General features: G+C 31.6%; 1 protein-coding gene across 1 annotated transcript in view; it reads right to left on the bottom strand.

The window, feature by feature from the left end:
• Positions 1-1,209: 1,209 nt before the first annotated feature.
• The window catches only part of LOC111696831 (protein spinster homolog 1), a 32,507-nt gene continuing 11,793 nt past the window's right edge, over positions 1,210-21,923 (bottom strand). Inside the window, exons 3-24 of the mRNA XM_023466580.1 lie at positions 20,263-20,328; positions 18,381-18,427; positions 17,932-18,012; positions 17,587-17,639; positions 16,402-16,490; positions 15,045-15,064; positions 12,252-12,306; positions 11,309-11,386; positions 10,453-10,504; positions 9,945-10,025; positions 9,535-9,616; positions 9,244-9,344; positions 8,855-8,929; positions 8,718-8,768; positions 7,656-7,729; positions 7,237-7,309; positions 7,005-7,110; positions 6,709-6,772; positions 5,304-5,374; positions 5,039-5,094; positions 2,290-2,373; positions 1,210-1,640 (exon numbers count right to left, since the gene is read on the bottom strand). Of these exons, the coding sequence (XP_023322348.1) occupies positions 1,580-1,640; positions 2,290-2,373; positions 5,039-5,094; positions 5,304-5,374; positions 6,709-6,772; positions 7,005-7,110; positions 7,237-7,309; positions 7,656-7,729; positions 8,718-8,768; positions 8,855-8,929; positions 9,244-9,344; positions 9,535-9,616; positions 9,945-10,025; positions 10,453-10,504; positions 11,309-11,386; positions 12,252-12,306; positions 15,045-15,064; positions 16,402-16,490; positions 17,587-17,639; positions 17,932-18,012; positions 18,381-18,416 (1,443 nt within the window). The 5' untranslated portion in view covers positions 18,417-18,427; positions 20,263-20,328 and the 3' untranslated portion in view covers positions 1,210-1,579. The remainder of the gene's footprint in view (positions 1,641-2,289; positions 2,374-5,038; positions 5,095-5,303; positions 5,375-6,708; positions 6,773-7,004; positions 7,111-7,236; positions 7,310-7,655; positions 7,730-8,717; positions 8,769-8,854; positions 8,930-9,243; positions 9,345-9,534; positions 9,617-9,944; positions 10,026-10,452; positions 10,505-11,308; positions 11,387-12,251; positions 12,307-15,044; positions 15,065-16,401; positions 16,491-17,586; positions 17,640-17,931; positions 18,013-18,380; positions 18,428-20,262; positions 20,329-21,923) is intronic.

Raw genomic sequence — 21,923 nt, 5'->3', positions numbered from 1 at the left:
AGAGTAAATGGATTTTACTTCAGAAAGGGTTAAATCTTTCTCGAACTAAAAGAACAATTTTAGTGATATATTTTGTTGTTCCCTAGCTCCAAAGAGACAATTTCTTTTTCTTTTTTCAACAATTTTACTAGCTTTCCGACCTACTGCAATATCGGACCTACGCCAGTTGTTTATTTTAATATTATTTGAGGGTTAGGTTAAGCCAATTTCTGGGCCGAGCGCTGCGGCTAGGACAGACTAGGGGCCCGAGCGCCGCGGCTAAGACATGCTAGGGGGCCAAGTCCATATAACAGTTGTAAAACCACGTGCTTGTAGGTCGGATGTGTAGTATAGTGGATTTGGCGTAGGTCAGAAATACACTACCGTTAGTTCTTCATTTTGGCCTCATAATTATACGTCACGTAGAAATTACACACGATTTTATAGCGGCAAATTTAAAAAGCATACAATGTCACGTGAAATATGATTAACATTCTAGATCAAAAAATTTTAAGCGGATATTGTCAATCTTGAACGCTCAATATCGCTATCCAATATGAGGACTTTTACGTTTTAGGATAAATGCTTGATCCGGCCCTTTAAGTAAAGCTACCCCTTCAAGTAAAGACCATTAAGGGATATTAAAGAGGAATAAAATTAACTCGTAGATCTACTAGATCTACTTAAGATTGAGATCATGATCCGCAAGATGTAAATAGAAATGTTCTTACCAGACTTCAGTTCATCTTAGTTCCTTTAAATTACTTACCAGTCACCAAGTAGAAGATTCATTATACATATTGTACCGTCGAGATAAGTCTAATCTACTATAGCCGCTGTTAAGGGGGTTTTGTGAAAATGAATAGAGGAATAGGATATATTGAGATCAAATTCCATTCCCGTTAATAAAATTTCTATACTTCTTAGAAATATGAAAAGTTATTTTGTTTGTATATCTTTTTATTTCTAGCTGTTAGGAGAAATTTGAAAAAAATCTCTGTAATATAAACTTTAAATTGAATTTGAAAGCTGAAATTATTCAATAAATACTTTATACATTCAGAAGTTTTTACTTTAATATTGTTTTTTATTAACATCATTTTCAAAATCCATATTCAAGGCATTTGCTTTAAAAATAACATTTTAGATTATTTTAGATGGAGTAAAGTAAAATTTAATTTCGTTTTTTTTTGTATTAATCCTTTATTCCTACTGATTTCAATGAACAACCCCTTTAGGTTCAGTTTACTTACAAACTGTTTATAAATAAAACGGAAGTACAATTACAATGTATACTTAATACACTAACATACAGATAGTAAAACATGTACAAACAATACATACAATATACGTTATACATTTTATAATCCAAATAACCAAACGCGAATTCTTTTAGTTTTTGTTTAACACATACTTAAAAACTTTCTAAACGACAAATATTTTTCAATCAATAAATCTTTGAACTTTTTTGTATAGTAATAATCAATATTTTTGGTTATTCTCAAACTCGCCATCATCAATTTTGTTTTGAAAACTAATTTTTTCCTTGAAAAAATCCCTCAGTCATTCTAATCTTGTGATCTTCTGTTTTAGTTGTTTTCTAGTCGCTCTTCTCATCACTAGCTGGTTCATTCATTAATTCATTCCGCATTCGCCTTTGTCTGGAAACAGAAAAATTAAGGTTATTATACAATTTGGTCAATTGGTTCTAGGACGGATGATGACGTAGCAAAACATCGAATTATATTTCGTACTTTGAAGTTGTACATTCTATTTTGCATGTTTTGTCTTACTTCATTTGCCAACATTGTTTACTATTTAACTAGATTTAGGAGAAAAAAATCTTTAAGGCAAAGGAAAAATGAAAGAGGGTAGAAATTTCAGGAGTTGATTGCGACCAATAATAGCTCTATCTCATGTCCCTGTCTCGAGAAATTCATATAAAACTGTGCCCGAGTTATACGACAACTCTAATATAAGAGACATAGTATTTAAATCTAAGTTTAAAAAGATGATATTCAGCAAATACGGAACGAATCTGAAAATAACGATAACCCGGGTGCCTAGATATTTGAGAGACACTCGTCGCTCCTATTATAGAATTTTATAATTTTTCGTCTTCAGGTGTTCTTTCAAATTATTGTTGTACTTTTGATGACGACTTTTTGGCTGCTAGGTGTCTCCTTCAGGTGAAATCACTGAAATATCGAGACAAGGACATCAGATAGAAATATTAACAGTCTCTTTCAGTTGAAGTAAGATTCCCAAATAAGTTTAAGTTAAAACTAGTTAAACAACGCTTTTATCAACCTGATAATAAGAGGCAATGAAGCAGTTAGGAAGAGAACTGAACTTATAGTCAAGCTTCCTGGCCACATTACGTACATAGCAGTCCTAAACAATAGTAATAGGTGCGTAAAAGACCTGTTCATAGTTACCCAAAAATATTATGTACATAGCAGACTTCAACGATACTAGTATATAGTAGAACTTAAAATAGTATGTACATAGTAGACCTGAACAATATTAGATACATACAAGGATGAATCGGTTTTTTTTAAAGTTCAAAACGAGTGGTATATTATTGTTATATTTGAAAGGATACCCACAAAGGCGGGTAACAATACTCTAGTAGTGCAGACCTGAACAATATTATGTATATAGCAGACCTAAACAATATTATGTATATAGCAGACCTTAACAATATTATGTATAAAGCAGACCTAAACAATATTATGTATATAGCAGACCTAAATAATATTATGTATATAGCAGACCTTAACAATATTATGTATATAGCAGACCAAAACAATATTATGTATATAGCAGACCTAAACAAAATTAGGTGTACAGCAGACCTAAACAATATTACGTACATTGCAGACCTGAACAGTATTATGTATAAGGCAGACCTAAACAATATTATGTATATAGCAGACCTGAACAATATTAGGTACATTGTAGACCTGAAAAGTATTATGTATATAGCAGACCTAAACAATATTAGGTACATTGTAGACCTAAACAATATTAGGTACATTGTAGACCTGAACAATATTAGGTACATTGTAGACCTAAACAATATTAGGTACATTGTAGACCTGAACAATATTAGGTAAATAACAGACCTGAACAAATATTAATTACATAGCAGACTTAAACAATATTAGGTACATTAACAGACCTGAACAATATTAAGTACATAACAGACCTGAACAATATTAAGTACATAGCAGACCTGAACAATTTTAGGTATATAGCAGACCTGAACACTATAGGTACAATGCATACCTGGACAATATTCGGTATATTGCAGACCTGAACAATATTAAGTACATAGCAGACCTGAACAATATTAAGTACATAGTAGACCTGAACAATATTAGGTATATAGCAGACCTGAACAATATTAAGTACAAAGCAGACCTGAACATTATTAGGTACATTGCAGACCTGAACAATATTAGGTACATTGTAGACCTGAACAGTATTAGGTATATAGCAGATCTGAACAATATCATATATATATAGCAGAAATAAACTAAGGTTTATATTTAAGGTTAATATTAATACATTATGATATATAATAGATTGTATTGGTACTTTCTGTTCTTGTGTAATTGCTGGTATTTGGCTGAAAGTGAATACCAATAATACCAATACCATTATTCACAAAACCCCCAGATATACATATCATTTAACACAAGAGAACCTACAAACCCTTTAGTTTCCTCAAGTATATATCATGCAGTACAAGGATAATGGACACCTGATTATCAAATGTAATTAAATCAAATGTAATTAAATCAAATGTAAGTAAATTAAATGTAAGTAAATTAAATGTAAGTAAATCAAATGTAAGTAAATCAAATGTAAGAAATGTAAGTAAATCAAATGTAAGTAAATTAAATGTAAGTAAATCAAATGTAAGTAAATTAAATGTAAGTAAATCAAATGTAAGTAAACAAATGTAAGTAAATCAAATGTAAGTAAATCAGATGTAACTAAATCAAATGTAAGTAAATAAATGTAAGTAAATAAAATGTAATTAAATCCAATTTGGTAAATCAGATGTAAGTAAATTAAATGTAAGCAAATAAAGTGTAAGTAAATAAAAGGTGGGTAAATAAAATGTAAGTAAATAAAGTGAAAGTAAATAAAATGTAAGTAAATAAAGCGTAAGTAAATAAAATGTAAGTAAATAAAATGTAATTAAACAGAATGTAAGGATATCAGATGTAAGTAAATCAAATGTAATTGAACAAATTTGGTAAATCAAATGTAATAAATCAAATGTAAATAAATCAAATGTAAGTAAATCAAATGTAAGTAAATCAAATGTAAGTTAATCAAATGTAAGTAAATCAAATGTAAGTAATCAAATGTAAGTAAATCAAATGTAAGTAAATCAAATGTAAGTTAGTCAAATGTAAGTTAATCAAATGTAAGTAAATCAAATGTAAGTAAATCAAATGTAAGTAAATCAAATGTAAGTTAATCAAATGTAAGGTATAAATTGAGAATTTCCGGAAAAGATTTAAATCAGTACGAACTGTATTATGGCCGAGATATTGAAGTTATTAAACAACTATTTTGGTTTTGAGTGACTTCTGTTCATTTTGATTTAGTTCAGTTTAACATACAGTGAGAACCATTAAACTCTGGAATAGAAAGACGATTTATAGACTCTAGTTATGACATTACAAAGTCCAATAAAGATGAGACACAGCAATTGTCCTGAGTAAACAGATCCATTTCGCTTTATAAGTTAAATAATATATTGATAAAACTTTTACTTTTTAACAAAATGAAGTACACTTAATTTGTGTTTTAACATCGTCTTACTCTTCTTCAGTTTTCGGGTTCTCAATGTAAGTAAATATCCATTAAAATCTTGTAATATTATTGTTATAAACAAACTTTCCCCGTGTACTGCATCAATAGATTAAACCATGACTAATCAATAGTAGTCACATTTTCTGTAAGTACTTTTGTATAACTCATATGGGTCCTTTATCTGAGGTTTTAAAGTTCTCATCAAGAAGTTTAATGTTTTTACCTGTAACCCAATGTTTTGCTGAGTGGTGTCACAACAATCGGAAGGTTTCCACCAACCTAAAAAAATGATTGTTTAAGGGCCAAAACTTAAAAAAGTAAAAAACCATTAAACAATGAAATTTATCAAGACAGAATTTTAATTTTTCAATATTCAATTAGAATTTGAATGAAATTTACGGCAATCTTGTTGCAAAATATTAAAATTTTTCCTAAAAATTCGTGTGAATATTTTAAGTTTTTGAACCTTGAATAGATAGATAGTTCACCTGGTTCATACAGAAGAGGAATATAGCTATACAAGTTGATCGAACCTCAGGATCTACTATCTCAACTATCACTAAACAAAACCTTAGGATTAACTATCTCAACTGTCACTAAACAATAACCTTAGGGTTAACTATCTCAACTATCACTAAACAAAATCCCTAACTATCTCAACTATCACTAAAAAATAATCTCAGGACTACCATATATTACATGATTTTCTACTCCAATTTTTAACAAAATACTTTTTTCTAAAAGATAAACAAACGGCTAGTTGTGACCCTTTTTTAGCATTCCAGGAAAAATAAGATTCTTCCAAAACATCCCTGGTTTGTACTATTGTGAAAGAATAAATAAGACGAAGAAGAATCTGTAAATATGATAGAATGAGGCCGGAACTTTAAACTGAGAGGCAAATATACAAATCCTGAACTAAATATCCACAACAGAAACTTTTAATTTCAAGGGGTTACGTGCATACTGACTTGTAGCGTGACTCTTATTAGACAAGAGTAGATTTTTGGTAACTTCTGATTAGGCTTATTCAGATATAACCTGTGTATAGAGACACGAAATGGAATCAACAATATAATTAATAAAGGATACGGATTAATGATTTCTGAAGGGATTAACGATACAAAAGTTCTAACCTCTGTACTGATTGTACTTTAGTGTTAACCCCCCCCCCCCCTGACTCTTTAGAATGTATTTTCGTAGGAGTTAAGGATCCTTCACGCCCTAATCCAGAATGTTCTACATAATTTCTGGAGAAAAATAAAAGGAAATCAGAAAACTTTTGTCTTGAGAGGAGAAACCAGGGGATATCCTGAAGAAACGAGGGTAAGTGGGGGGGGGGGGGGGGTTAATGAGCATAATGTTAAAAAAGGTAAGGTTAGAAAGGGTATGGAGAAAAATTAATTTTAAACAAATAACTAATTTTGTTGAAAGAACCCCCCCCCCCTTCCACGAAGGGAGATATTAAACTTTTCTATTTATAAGAATAGTATTGCAGAGTCAGGATAGTCAAGAGAAGAGAGAGAAACACAAAAAGCGACACCGCAATCCACTAAAGGGGGGTTCATCCCACCAAAGTTTTTATTACTTAAAAGGACTATACACAACATTTCAAGTGACGCATTCAAAACTTGTCTGATCAGTGATGACGCTGATATCTATCCTTACTTTTAAGCAATCTCCTTCATGATGGTCAACTTAAGTGTTAATTGGCACCGTTGTAATTCGTACATGCCACTCTGTATTTGAAGGGTCGTTTGATTTAAGACTACAGTCTTTTTAAAAGCCTCGGTTCCGCCAATCTACAAAGGGGGGAGGGCATTTCACTGCATTGAATCTATAGTTCAGGAAAATGCAATGCACTGCCACATTTAAGCTATACATATCATTTACCTGTAAAAAGTACAGCGAACCATGTTTCTGCCAGAAAGTAGTAGGCAATCAAACAGTACATTGCCTGGAAAAATAATAGGCAATCAGACAATACATTGCCTGGAAAAAGTAAGCAAATAAGAAGTACATTGTCTGGAAATAGTAAGCAAATAAGAAGTACATTGTCTGGAAATAAGGAATGTACCTGTGGGGGAGGAAAGTACAAAGTACAAACTGCTAGGGGTACAGTAAGGAATGTACCTGTGGGGGAGGAAAGTACAAAGTTCCAACTGCTAGGAGTACAGTATGGAATATACCTGAGGGGGAGGGAAGTACAAAGTACCAACTGCTAGGGGTGCAGCCAGCAATGTGCATAGTGCCAGTAACCATAGACGCGATGGTAAACCAAGATGTTTAACCAGTCTGAAGAAATATTAAAAAAAGATTATGCACTTGTAAAAGTTAAAATATTTTGCATGCAATTTTTTTACATTACTTTTAAATAACATTATTGTTGAAATTTGAAATTGTAAAATGTTTAGTGTTTACCTGTCGGAAAAGAATCCTCCGGCAAACACACCAAAAGATCCTCCGATCACAGAAGCGCATAAGATCCACAATACTGAGTTCAGAATGAATAAGACGACATTCAAACCAATTGCTTAAATCATTTTGTTTTTATAAGCTGCTCTTTTTTGCTGAGGTGTTTATTTTCTTTCCGTTAAATACTACATAATAAAAATTTTTACCCGGAGACTTAAGGAGGCTGAAAAAACCAGCCATTTTGTTTTAATAAGAATTTGACCGATCTTGCAAAATAGAATTTTAAATATCTTAAACTTCGAATATTTATGGGATGTTTTCTTACAATCCAGAAACCGCATAGTATAAATTTTTAAACGAACCAAATTAATGCACATCACTTCACTTTTTAGACTAAATAAGTATGTAAAAAATATTTGCCCCACCTATGTCAAAGTCCGGATAGTAGGTTTGGAAGAATAGTCGAGTATTGTAAGCCCAGGCTAGTCCAGCAGTGTGCCTTAACAGAAAAATAGAAAAAATAGTTTTTGCCTTCTATTAATGTTTATCAGGGTATAACTATTTTCTAGGTACTATAAAAAAGACGAATCAGAAGTATAATGTCATGTACAGTGTACAACGTGTATAGTGTAACCAAACTGTAGTTCTATGTACATGCTGTTACATTGATTTTATACTGATAACATACAGGGTGTCCCACATCAAATTAGACCGCGTCAATGGGTCTAAATTACGATTTGGGGGACAAATCAGAAAATTTAAGAAGAATGAATCATTTGAAAATTTTAATAAGGTTAATAAAAAATTTATTTTGCAGATAATGCTAGATTTTTTGAGTATTATGCGCGTATTTTGGCGTTAAAGATTGGAGATAATCTAATATGATATGGGACGCTCTGTAGCTCCAAAAAATAAGAAGATGTGAAACCAAGTCAATAATTTTACTTTGACAGCTAAGTACCTTGTCTAGTTAAATAAAAACAAAATTGTAAACAAGACGTGGTTTAATATTCCTTTGTTAAATATTGCTTGTTTACGATAATACTAGATCTATAACTTTCCTAATACACGTCACAGTAGATTGTAAACAACTCTTATTAGTACTTTAATCTATTAAAACCAAGGTTGTTTATTAAGGCTTGCTTAGCTAGTCTCTATACGCTCCAATGTACGGAAAATGTCGTCTCGATGGACAGTGAAATCCGTAAATGACGTCACTGAATATGAAGGGAAGTGGAGGAATTGTGACGTCATTTACAGATTTCACTGTCCATCGAGACGACATTTTCCGTACATGACTTAAGACGACATTACGTTCCATTGGTGTTCATTTGAATATCAGAACTGGACCAACCATTGCAGTCCTACCGCAAATTTACAATTACGAAAGCGGCAGAAGTGTGTGACATGTTCCGTACATTGGAGCTCACTAGAGTAAGCAATCTTAATAAACAATAATTAAACAACCTTGCCTGAAACAAACCTACCTTGCAAATGCAGCCAACAGTAGTATTATCATGGAAGGACTCAGAAAGTTTCTAAATTACGAAAGTATTTTTAAATATAAATTAAAGTTTTCCTCTTCTAGAAAATTAGTTTTATGAAAATGAAAACGCTGATTAACCTTAGAAGTGACTTAAAGTAGGGTAAACCTCCTCCAGACCTAGATCCTTGTTTTGATTCTCCAACTTGTGAACATCTAGACATAAAATAGGTTTAATTAATACACATCTACACATCAAATAGGTTTAACTTGAACACATCTACACATCAAATAGGATTAAACTGTACACATCTACACATCAATTGGTTTAAACTGTACACATCTACACATCAAATAGGTTTAACTTGAACACACCTAAACATCAAATAGGTTTAAACTGTACACATCTATACATCAAATAGGTTTAACTTGAACACATCTAAACATCAAATAGGTTTAAACTGTACACATCTACACATCAAATAGGTTTAATCTGTACACATCTACACATAAGATAAGTTATGTTTCACCTTGGATCTTTGACCGCAAAGCATAGCAGTACACTGATGAGTAAACCAGGAATACCGGCCAGCACATACGGTGCTCTCCAACCATACCCAGCTATATCAGCCTGATAATAATAATCTATAGTAATAATAATAATAATAATCATAATAATAATAATAATAATTTATAATTTATAATAATAAAAATGATGATTCAAAGAAATCATTCAGATATTACAAACACTATTTATCGATTATTTTTCGACGCATTCGTATGCAGGAAATATTTCATAATAATTAAAAAAAAAATAATACCTCAGTAATATAAATACCGAAAACATAAGCTAGACCATATCCGTAGTAAACTCCCCAGGAGAATATACCGTTAGCTACACCCCTGAACAATAACAATTGTGACAAATTTAAATATATTACGAATAAATGGTTCAAACAAATATTTTACTTGTTGTCTTAATCATCCAAATTGTAATTTATGACTTTTGATAAAAACTACTTGCGCTTATGTGACTCTATGGAAAATAAAAAATTGGTATTTTTTAACCAATAATGGAGACGTTTTCGTTTTCATTTTTGAAAATTGATCTAATAAAACGGCAGAGATATGTTTCAAAACTTAAAAATTATGTTGACAATCCCATAAAAATGGTTAAAATGACTTTCTGACATTTAAAAAAAATATTCTTAATTTTTAATGAATTCTATACCTGGATGATGGTGGGAAGAGTTCAGCTATAAGAGCTCCACTGATTGGTCTACACACACTCTCTCCCATAGCAATCAGTCCTCTAGACATAATTACTCCGGAAACTATTCATTCGTCTCTTTTTTTGAGTTTAAAAAATCCATTATTAGACAAAAACAAGGGATGGTAGACGTAATGAAGAGTGGCATGTCTCTACAGTACCCTTTAAACCTTTATCTGAGTAATCATAAGGAAGATATCGTAATTGAATATCTGCAAATCCGCAAGTCACTTTTAAAAGGGAAACCATCGTTGAACATAATCCATTCTCATCTAAAAATAAGAATATATCTGATTCACCTCTTGGCCAGAAAAAGGTTGAAAATAATATTGAGGTTACCTTGAAATAACGTCACTAGCCACTTTAATGTTGTAAAAGATAGGGTCGGATAAAAATTTTCGCAGAATTAAAAAAATCTCCTTAATAAAACTATTAAAGAAGATCTTGAAATAAAAAAAAAATATGTTACCGTAGAATCACTAAGTGCCAGTATTGAGATGCTAGACCCATCAGTATACATGCTAAACAGTAGACATTAGTAGTAGACCCATCAGTATACATGCTAAACAGTAGACATTAGTAGTAATCCCATCAGTATACATGCTAAACAGTAGACATTAGTAGTAATCCCATCAGTATACATGCTAAACAGTAGACATTAGTAGTAGACCCATCAGTATACATGCGAAACAGTAGACATTAGACATTAGATTCATTTGATACCAATGACACATTTTTACGGTGTAAAATTTTTAAATAAGATCTTAAAGTCGTTTGTAATAATTCACCAGTTTTTTCAGCTAGCAAAAGAAAGTTTTTTACAATTCTTAAATAACATGGACATAACATTAAACAAATACTCTTCTACAAACTTTTATTTAAATCTCACAGGTTTATGCAGATTAATTTAGCTAGAGTCGCTAGTTGGAGGTTTTCTTTTAAATTTTAATTGTGAAGACGACATTTTGAAGCAATCTGCGAATAAAATTATAGAAACAGGGTAATGATAATAAAATTTTTTTTTTTTACATTTTTTGTCCAGGTCATTAAATAATTGTAAGAGAATTTTTTTCTGGTGACTGAAACAAACAAGTAGATTCAGCATCACCTTAACGTGGTTAAAGCGATAGGAAATGTTTAGTAGATTTTTAAAATGTTTGAAGCTGAAATGTATATAAAACCTAACAGATCCTTTCTGGTGTAAAGCTGCCAGTTTTATTATCCTCTAAATAGAGGTAGATAGATCACAAATCCTAACTTTAATTCTTGACTACTGTGGGACAGAATTCTACCAGCCTAAAACATAATCATGAAGAGACGTGTACCTGAAGAGAACGTGAATGTCCCTGCTGCAAGAAGTACAGTTCTACTTAGCTTATCATACAGAAAATCAGACAGAACAGCTGAATAAAAAAATTAATTACAATTCAGCAAAGTACAGTAACTGAATTCAATGCAGTACAATTAGTGTTGTTAATGGATCGTCTTGAAAACTTTTAATAAAACTTCAAAGATTTTAAGTTAAGGTTTGATTTTATAAAATTTTGCACTATTTTAATCATAAAATTAATAAAAACGACTCAAAACTGATCCAAAACAGTTTCGTTTTTCAGTCGTTTTATTGCCTATACTTAGGTTTGGGTGATTTGGCATAATATATGAGAAGAATATGTTTAGAATAAACAATTTTAAAAACAATGTTCTTAAACTATGCAAAATTTGGCATAATATAGGAGAAGAATATGTTTAGAATAAACAATTTTAAAAACAATGTTCTTAAACTATGCAAAATTTGGCATAATATAGGAGAAGAATATGTTTAGAATAAACAATTTTAAAAACAATGTTCTTAAACTATGCAAAATTCGCGGCCCCTTAACAAAAACGGATTGTACATACAATACAGTACATTACTGTATAATATAGTGCAGTACTGTACAACGCAGTAAAACAAATTCAGAACAGTTCAGTGTAGTACAGTTCTGATTAAAAAAACAACAATATATAAAATAGAAATAAAGGAATTGAGTCTGTACCACAAACTCTGATATTCTAATCCCTATATCTTTGCAACCCAATGTCGTAGACCTTAGATATTTCAAACGATGAATTCTGTTGCATCAAGTAATCAAATTTTAAAATATCAAAGATTTACACCATCATCAGGTAGCAAAGATATAGGGATTAGAACATTTGAGATTTTGACAAAGACTCAATTTATTTACAAACGGTCAAATTCGTCAAATCTGTTCTTTAACGTAAAATTACCTAGCAGCATAGCAGACACCGTAAATACTCCAATAAAAGCAGGTCCGGCCAAAATCTAGAAATAAAGAAAGAATTATAAAATCTTTAATCTATGTTCGTTGAAATGTTCTGAGCAATTTCTTCTCGTTGGCTGAATTACGTTGAGAATACAAAGGTATTTAACGGGAACAAATCAAAACACACTTTTAGGATTTCCAAATTACTTGGATAACAATATGTGTATTGAAGTTAAAGATATGTCATTTTAAATATTAAAATGTTGACTGAATCTAATATTTAAAATGTTGACTGAATCTAATATTTGAAATGGGGCCTGAATCTAATATTTAAAATGTTGACTGAATCTAATATTTAAAATGGGGACTGAATCTAATATTTGATAACGAACAAATTTTGCATCTCAACTTGCAAGGTCTGCAAAGGGCGGATTATGAAAAGCGTCATATCTTGCGTCTTGTGTTGTGCGTACAGAGATTAGATTACGCTTGTTAAACCATGAAAAATATGATTCTGAAAATAATACTGATATAACTGTAACAATTTACCCCCCCCCTTCCTACCTACCTTTAAAGGTATTAAGAAGATGAGGGATATCAATAGGTCAAAGCACCCCCCAACCCCTCCCCCCATCATTCTATGATCTTTAATCTGCCCGGAAGGATGTCTATAACCATATATGTCAATTAAGATTTTACTACAGTTTATCTTAGAATATCTGCTTTGAATAACTTACCCCCTTCTACCCTCCAACCGTAGACAAACATTCAACCCACACATATCCAGTATCCTTGAAAACTGTTAATATTGTATGCACAACAAATCTTATATCTCTGGTTAGTTATACCCNCCTGTCTGGTAAAAAAATCGACATTTCACCCCGTCTTGGGTAAAACAAATCTTCCCAAAACCCCTGCTCTAATGAAACATCCTTCCCTCCCCCTTCTCTGCTAATAATAACACCTTCTCTCGCTTTTCTGAGAAAAAAGGTTTCTTCTATACTCTGATCTCTGGTAGGACTAAAAACACACCATCTCTGGTAAAAACCCCTGTCCCCTTCTCTATACCTAATATTCAGCCTACTTTTGGATAACATGCCAACAAAAAAACAAACTGGTCTACTAACTGTAAACCTAGATTCTAGGCAATACATATAACAAACAAATATTCAAATATTTATATGTAATAATTATATGTAACAATTCAACTATCCAACCCTAGTGATGGGATATATACTTATCAATCAAAATTAACGCGTGAACTACCCAACTGATAAACTAACTAACTGTTGTGCTTATGAACTAACCCCATATTTGCGTGCTAAAAGCCTTCAATTATACAGTTAAGCAAAAGAAATGCAAATAATCTTATAAATTGCGTATGCGTACGCAATATATAAACGCATACGCAAAGATAAAACAAAGACTAAAGGTATGCAATATATTCATGTCATAAGACAATCGCATACAAAGCATGTGAAATGTGAATGCATTAACAATGGAAGGAATGGAAGAGGTATTTAAAAATACATCAATCTCTACAATTTAATTCTTTATATCTAATTAATTGAAGTGTACTATCAACTTAGTAGTTGCATGCATTGTACTGAGAACACTGTTAACCAATCAATGTAAAGAGATTGTCGTCGTTGTTTTTTTCGTTAAATTAGGCCCGAGGATTTTTTGAAATTAATTTTTAATATCTTTGAAAAATAAAAATGTGCCTTGAGCTGGGAACTTTAGTGCTAGATACTCTTAATCCAGATCGCGTGGAATTGATATCTGCTGTGGGCACTTTTAATTTGAAGATCAATGATTGGTCTTTTCATTACAGTTCTATTCCTCAATGACCATGCGGGATATCAAATAAAGATTAAATTATCAAAATTAACTAAAGATCGAGATAAAGGAATATCGATATCAACAATAGATGAGTTCCCGGCTCTGTACATTTTCAAGAAATCAGATAGCTAATTGAAATTTACAAAATTTTTCGCAGGATTTCTACTAAAAAGAAAGAAAGAAGACGACATGTATTTCGCTTGATATTGTTATCTCTGTAGTATATATATACAAACATTATTTATCAGATTTATAATGAAATTGCTTGTGTGCATGTTTTGTACATTGTACATTTCTAGATTTGATTAACAAAAAGAGTGATCAATTTAATATCCCATTTAGTGAAAAGAAAAAGAAAAAACCAAATAAAAACACAAAGTTAAAAAAAATCTAATTTGCGCTCTTATTATTGATTATGATCAATTGCATACAGGCTGAAGCAATAACAGTGGAACTAGGGAGAGGTTTATTTACATTTTACAGAGATATGTTAGGACAACTCGCTAACTAGTTTTATAGGAAAATAACACCAAAGATTAAGGCTTTGTTTTCCTAAGCAGGGCAAAATAACTGTCCTATGCAATAGGTTGTTTAAATTAAAACTAATTTCAGAGCTGTCCAAATATTTCGCAATAAATGTAAGTAGCCACTATTACCTGCTCTTGGGCTTCTATAGATACAGGATTAACCACAAAGAGTAAGACACTGTAAAGACGACCTGAAACTCTTGAAATAAGACGAATCCAAGGTTTCATTAATTCTGCTGCCTTGAATATAGTCTTTTAATGGCTTCTTTAATGACTTGGCATTAAGCGAAACAAGTTTACAGTTGCTGAGAACCATGAATAAAAGGAAACAGACAGTAAAAATTCCGTACAGTCGTCTCTGAAGTCTCATCCTTTGTAGGTAACCCTGTAACATCCAGTTCATCAAAAAAATTATGATTTAAACCAACCTGATATTCGTATCCAAGTCCTGTACAGGAAACAGAATAAAAGCAATGTTCAAGTTCCACATTTATTCATTGATGGGGATAAAATCATATCCTTAATTATACCCCCCTCCCCCCTTGGTGCAAAACTTATAGATTTAGTATCTGCATAGATTCATGTATCAATATCTTTTCATACATTTAAAAACACCAACAATAATAATCTCGATAGATTCATGTATCAATATCTTTTCATACATTTAAAAACTTATAGATTTAGTATCTGCATAGATTCATGTATCAATATCTTTTCATACATTTAAAAACACCAACAATAATAATCTCGATGATTTTCTTGTTTTTAATGAAGAATTTTCTAAACAAAATCAAAGTGTTATGAACTTAGGTCCCAATCGTTTCAGCTGTTTTTCGTTAATTGGACACAAACAAGCAGACAACGCAACAGACAGACACCCAGGCAACCCGAAAATATATATAAATGTATATGCAGTTTTATGTAAAACGAAAAAGATTTAAATTGTATATAAAGGTTTCTGTACTCAAAATAAATTATGTACATATTTAAATTTACTGTAATAAGATATATGAAGTACTCTAACTGTACTGTATTAGAAGATGACAATGTATGCTGTGTATTTAGAATTCAATTTACAAACGGGAAATACAGTTTGTTTTCTGTCAGATCAGTTAACTGCAAGCAATATATCAAGCCATAACAGATAGATTTTATTTAGAATATTTACTTTTAAAATAGATATTAATCTGCGTTAAATAATTAAAATAAAAAATAAGTATCAAAATAAAATAAAATGCTAAAACTAAAAAAGCGTCTGTTTTCAGGGTGTCACACGAAACATGACAGTTAGTAAATAGTTTTGAATGTCTTCTTCCATGTACATTATTAGATATTAAAGATTTTTCGCAGTTTATTTCTTCAAAAAAAAAATGTTTACTCAAATTTCTTTTACTTTGAAATCAATTTTTCTATAATATGACTGCCGACTGCCATGGGATATTTTTATTATTCTCATTGGATACCCATGTAATGCAAGTAACTTAACAAATTATGGAAGAAGACTATTCGCCAATTGTCATGTTTCGTGGGACACCCTGTATAGTGTATATGGTATTTTGCAGTGTAAAAAGTCCCATTTAACTTAGTGATTTAATAAGTTACTAGTAAAACTGTTTGCTTTGTAACAGCATCAAATACACATGTACTGTTATATCCTCGTCTTCTTACTCTACAGTTTTCTGGTTCTCAATGTCTAAGAAGGCAAAAACTGGACATTAACACCGGATAATTCAACCCCTATAGTGAATACTGAGATTAATGTGATATGTATATTATTCTGTATTCCTGAGTACTCCCAGTAACACAGTGGCTCTTCTGTACATGAGGTCTCGTTGTACCCTGTACAGCTAGCATTGCTGTTAAGCTCGGCTGCCCTATACAAAAACAATCTTATTCCACAAATATTTCGGGGAAAAAAGGAATTAACATGACTCAGAATGAGGTTGTCAAAATAAATAAAAAAGAATTGGGAAGTGGCACTAAAAATAATATTAATTCTTTTTAATCAAGCTTTATTTATTTTCAAACTGAATTCTTATATCACAATTTATAAGTGATAGTATGACGGTATGGGATCAAACAAAACCCAATAAATACTCTGTTAAAGTCCAAACAAGAAGCAATTCTTGGAAACTTTTAGCTCTTTGATTGAGATTATAAAATGTCCTGTATCTTTGAGCAGGCGCGTACGAGGGCATTTGTCTAGGGGGGGGGGCACAATTTGCGCGTCCCCTCGTACGCGCCTGTCTTTGAGTGCGTGAATGTTAACTATACAGTATACAGTACACGCATGGTATACAGAAACAAAAACAAAATGGATGCTGCCAACAGATTCATCCCTCCCGCCAATAATCCAATATTTGAAGAAGCGTTCACGCGGCATTCTTAAATATTTACGCTCGAGTTAAGAAAGATTTATGGGGGTAATTTGATAATAAAATAAAAGTTAGAACATATTTATAGCCTCGATTACAAAGAATATTTGAATTAAACGTGATTAAAGGATGTGTTTATTTACGTATTTATTTAGTTACAATGCAATGGCTTCTCTATACTTTAAGTTGAAACGATGCCATGACTTTAAGTACAATATTTTGTAGAAGATTTTTCTGTTCAACCCTTCCTCCGAACAGAAAAACCGTAAAAACCAAAAATTATTATGCATTATCAAAAAAACTGCAAACATTCGAATCTGGAAACTCTTAAACCCAGGAGGAATCAAATTTGTTTACCTTGCCTTGTTTACAAATAAGTCTCTAAATCAAGTTTATTTTGTTTAGTTTACAAAACAGCTAGTTAATAAATCTGGTTTACCCTGTCTTGTTTACAGAGCATATTCTAGAACTTGTTTACGCAGATTTGTTTACAAAACAGTTTCTAAAACTGGTTTACTTTGTATTGTTTACAAAACAGTTTCTAGAACTTGTTTACCTTGTCTTGTTTACAGAACAGTTTCAAGAACTGGTTTACCTTGTCTTGTTTACAAAACAGGCCTGGTCTCCAAATTGAATTTCTCTCGCCACCTAAATTTTCATTTGAAATAAATATGCATTTACACTAAATACTTCTCACTAGCTAGAAGTGTTCAAAAATCAAAAGTTAGATGAAATTTTACATCATTGTGTAAAGATTAAACTTGATTTCAAGATTTTGTGAAAACGTGTAATGTGCAATGATGAACAGTACTGCTTAGGATCAGGATCCGCATCAAAATGAAATGGATCCAAGGCACTGATTGTCCACCATAGTACATACTCCATATTTGAACAATAGTTTACTCTATAATCCCTATATATATATATATATTGTACATACCTCTCGGCTTGTTGTATTTATAAGAAAATGTGCAATCTCTCCAATTACGTAGGATAAGGCCATGTACGACAAAAACAATGCCTAACACAAAAAAAAACTTAGTTGAATACAATAGATGATCGAGAAAAAAGTATTTAAAATGTGCATGAAAATCAGTTCAAGGAATGTCAGCAAGTTTGATACATAATGCATGAAGGATAATGAATTACTTTATCACTGTCAATTTACAAAGCGGCATAAGCATTTCTTAACAGTTTTTGCTGTAGAAATCCGCGAGTTACTTTTTTAAAAACTGTAGGGCGTGTTCATCCATTATTCCATTTTCAGTCCCTAAATGCATTTTAAAGGCTTCTGGTTCTGGTTTGAATCACCAATAAGTTACTTTGAGAAAGTTGACAGTCCCATTGGATAATTGCAATAAATTTAAACAATTTAAACAAAAGTTTTTCCTTTGAAAGTGTCCATCCTTGGGAAGTAGCGTCCATTTTGTCCAAACCTAAAGCATAAAAACTAAATTATATTTAAATCTATTTTAAAATCATAGATCGATGTATCTATGTTGATTTTATTAATTGTACTAGGCAAGTGGGATGGTAAAAATATTCAAAATATTCATAATTGACTTAATCACTGACTCGGAATATTTAAAATTGGCAATAAAGAACAGGAGAATGCACTATAACAAGTGACATGATCTATTACTTTGCATGTCGTCTGAGTAAGCTAAACGGACATAAATAAGGAAACATAATGCAGTACTAGGTTTATTCTAGGGATTGCAAATCATTATATTTAGCGATAGTGCAAATGTTCCGTGTTTTTATCCGCGGTAATTAATTATGCAAATATGTTCCCATCCCTATTCTTAGTCTATCAACCTATCAACACCGAGCACAAATACCGCGTAGCAAATATTATGTACACATGAACCTTTGTTAAAGAATGTCAATAATAAAACTTCAATTAGATGGTTTAACAAAGGATATCAAATGGTAAGTGTTAAGAGAAGGTGTGGTAGAAGAAATAAGAAATATATACAATTACTACGCCTCAATTAGAATTACAGTGAGACCCATCTATAAATATTATATTCATGGGGGACTCGGTAGAATCTTTGCTGGGTTTAAAAAGATTAACGTTTATATAAACAGTTTCCAAGGAAAGCTGGGTTCCAACGTTCGTAATTATTTACAATAATAATAACAACGTGTAATTCAGTCGTATTCAGTAATGGGGTTTTAATTTTTAATATGAGCACACTCCCACAAACAAAAATACATGAAACTTACACACTTCATAATGATTTTAAGGAATTATAGCCTCCTCAGTTTTATGCATAAACCTCCCTCATTTTTGGATAAGTCTGCATTTAATTCGTATTCATTTACTGTGACCTTGGTTCCGGCGATTGTTTTATTACTTTAAACTTTTTTGCTCGGATTTTTATTGAAAAACTGTAAAATATCAGTGGGAAAGTAAAGGGGGGGGGGGTGGGTGGGAGGTTTTAGATAGATAGATAAAGTTGATTGCTAAAATACATGTATCTGTGTACAGAACGAGTTTACAATAACAAATTGATGATTATATAATCAGTACAGGCAGTCTGGGGGTTCCACATTGGGTTCCCTTTCAGATTTAAACTTGATTTGATTTGATTAGAGATCAAGGTGCGATTTTATCTTATGCAAAGTAGTTTATACATTTGTTAGGGTAACTAGAGTTTAAAGTAATTTTCTGACATGTCGACAACAAATTAAAACATTTCTTATTAGTTTTACATGAATAGCAATTCGGTTTATAACACATTGTGACGTAATTCTCAAAAAGAGAATTTAGTAGTCTATTTTTAAATATACTTAGGGAGCTGCTTCTTTTTAAGTCAAGAGGCAGACCATTCAATATCTTAAGAAGAGAGCTTGATGGTAAATACTGTAATGAGCACATTTTGAGAATGTCAAGTTGATAGTTAAGAGATCTTTCAAAGTTTCCAAGCTTTTTAAAAATGTTTTCAAAAGATGCAGGAAGAAGTTTATGTGTATATTTATACATAAATATAGCTTGGTTAAAGTCTACCAGATCATTACTCTTTAGAATCTTATAAGATTCTAAAGAAGAGGCTCACTATGAGACTTGGCTTATTAATTTATCTTTTTGCTTGTTTCTGTAAAATGTGATTTTTTTTCATTTCCGAACATTGTTTCTTCCCCAGGCTGAAATTCCATATTCTATACATGATAGAAATAAAAAGTTGTAAACGGTTAGTTTAATATTACAGGAAGATTACTTTTTCACAATTGACAAAGCAAAAACTGTCCTGGATGCTTCGTTTACCTTTTATCCAGTTGTTTTAATGTAGAGAGGGTTGTAAATAGAATTGCTACGCTTTATTACATATTCCTGAAATTAAAATAAATTTAAATATTTCAATCGGTTCATCTTTATTTCTTCATTGTTCTTGGACCTTTGCTCAAGTTATTGTATTTAAATGGTTACACACATTCAGAGCAGCTAAGCCCCCCCTCTCCCGGAACCAGTAAAATATATGGTTTTCAGGTTTGGAAAAATTCCTGAATACGCCCCTGCCCAAATGTCAACATAAAATCATAAATTCCTTTAATTTCTGCAGTAAATTGGATCAATTAGATCTGTATGCAAGAAACTTGTATTACATAATAATATAATAATATCAAATTCCATGCTTTCCACGGATAAAATCGGATTTATATGAATCAGTTGTATTTAATTTCAGATAACAAAGGAACAGAGTTCTTGCAACAAACTCAAATTTTCTAATCCCTTTATCTTTGTAACCAGACTATGTAAACCTTTTATATTTTTAACTTATAAAGTCATAAATTGAAATCAAAGGTCATGGGATGTAAAGATACAGGGATAAAAAATTAGAGTTTGTGGCAATTAAACTCAGTTCCGAAGTTGAAAAATAAAAATTAAATATTTCTTGTATTAATCCTCGACCTCTATATATCAGATAGAATACTTGTATGTGATAAAGGACTGTACTGTTTGTTTCCTGTTATATATAAAATGAGGCATCACGTTAGCCCACTGTGAAAGGTTAAAGTACGATATCGATTTGATTATATAAACACAATAGCGTACTGTTTCTGTATACTTTTTTTTGATAGGTTAGATGGTTACATATGATAGCATTTTGCTATAATCTTAACATTATTTAAACGCAAACTGTTTTTGTATATAATGTACATTTGTACAAGGAAAAGATACAAGTAAAGAACGATAGTGCACTGTTAATGTACAAGTATAAAACAGTTAAGTACGATAAAGCAAAGTATTGTAAAGTTTTTAGTGTGAAAGCGATACTCTGTACATGTACTGTTGTGTGACAGGTTGCAAGTACAATAGCGTATACACTTTTAATGATGTAGTAGGCTAGTGTACTGTCTATGCGCTGGTATAGAATAAGTAGAATAGATAAAGCTTTAAAGGTGTTAGCATTAATTAAATATTTGTTAGATCAGGTTCCTTTAACCTTGATCTATTGATCTATTGATGGGCTCTGTCTTGTCAGGGTTTAATCTATGCATTATTACACCAGATCTGGACTAATTATACATCCCTTCTTTAAATAGGGTTACCAGGAAATATTTACAAAAACGTGACACTAATAAAATCTGATTTCAAGAATACTACAAGTTGCAACTAGCGGTTCTTAAATGATTAAAGATTTTCAAATTAAGCACCAATTAATAAGGCATAAACAGGAATTTGACAGCGGGGGGGGAGCCCTAACCTTTTTGTACCTTCCGGGGGCGGGGTGACAACCCCCCCCCCCGGTTAATGTAAGCAGTCAACCCCTCAATCAATTAAAAAATAGACATGATTACTTGACAACTTTAATTCTACAGTACTTTTGAAATTTAGAAGTGTCGTAATTAGCGATACGCTAATACTTTCAATCCCCGTGCAAATAAATAGTTTTTTTTTTTTAATCGGAAAGTTTGAAAAAGGGT

This window comes from Eurytemora carolleeae, unplaced genomic scaffold (genome assembly GCF_000591075.1).
Source record: "Eurytemora carolleeae unplaced genomic scaffold, Eaff_2.0 scaffold263, whole genome shotgun sequence".
Classification (NCBI taxonomy): domain Eukaryota; kingdom Metazoa; phylum Arthropoda; class Copepoda; order Calanoida; family Temoridae; genus Eurytemora; species Eurytemora carolleeae.
The sequence above is the reverse complement of the archived record's forward strand: the minus strand, read 5'-3'. Positions and strand labels throughout refer to the sequence as shown.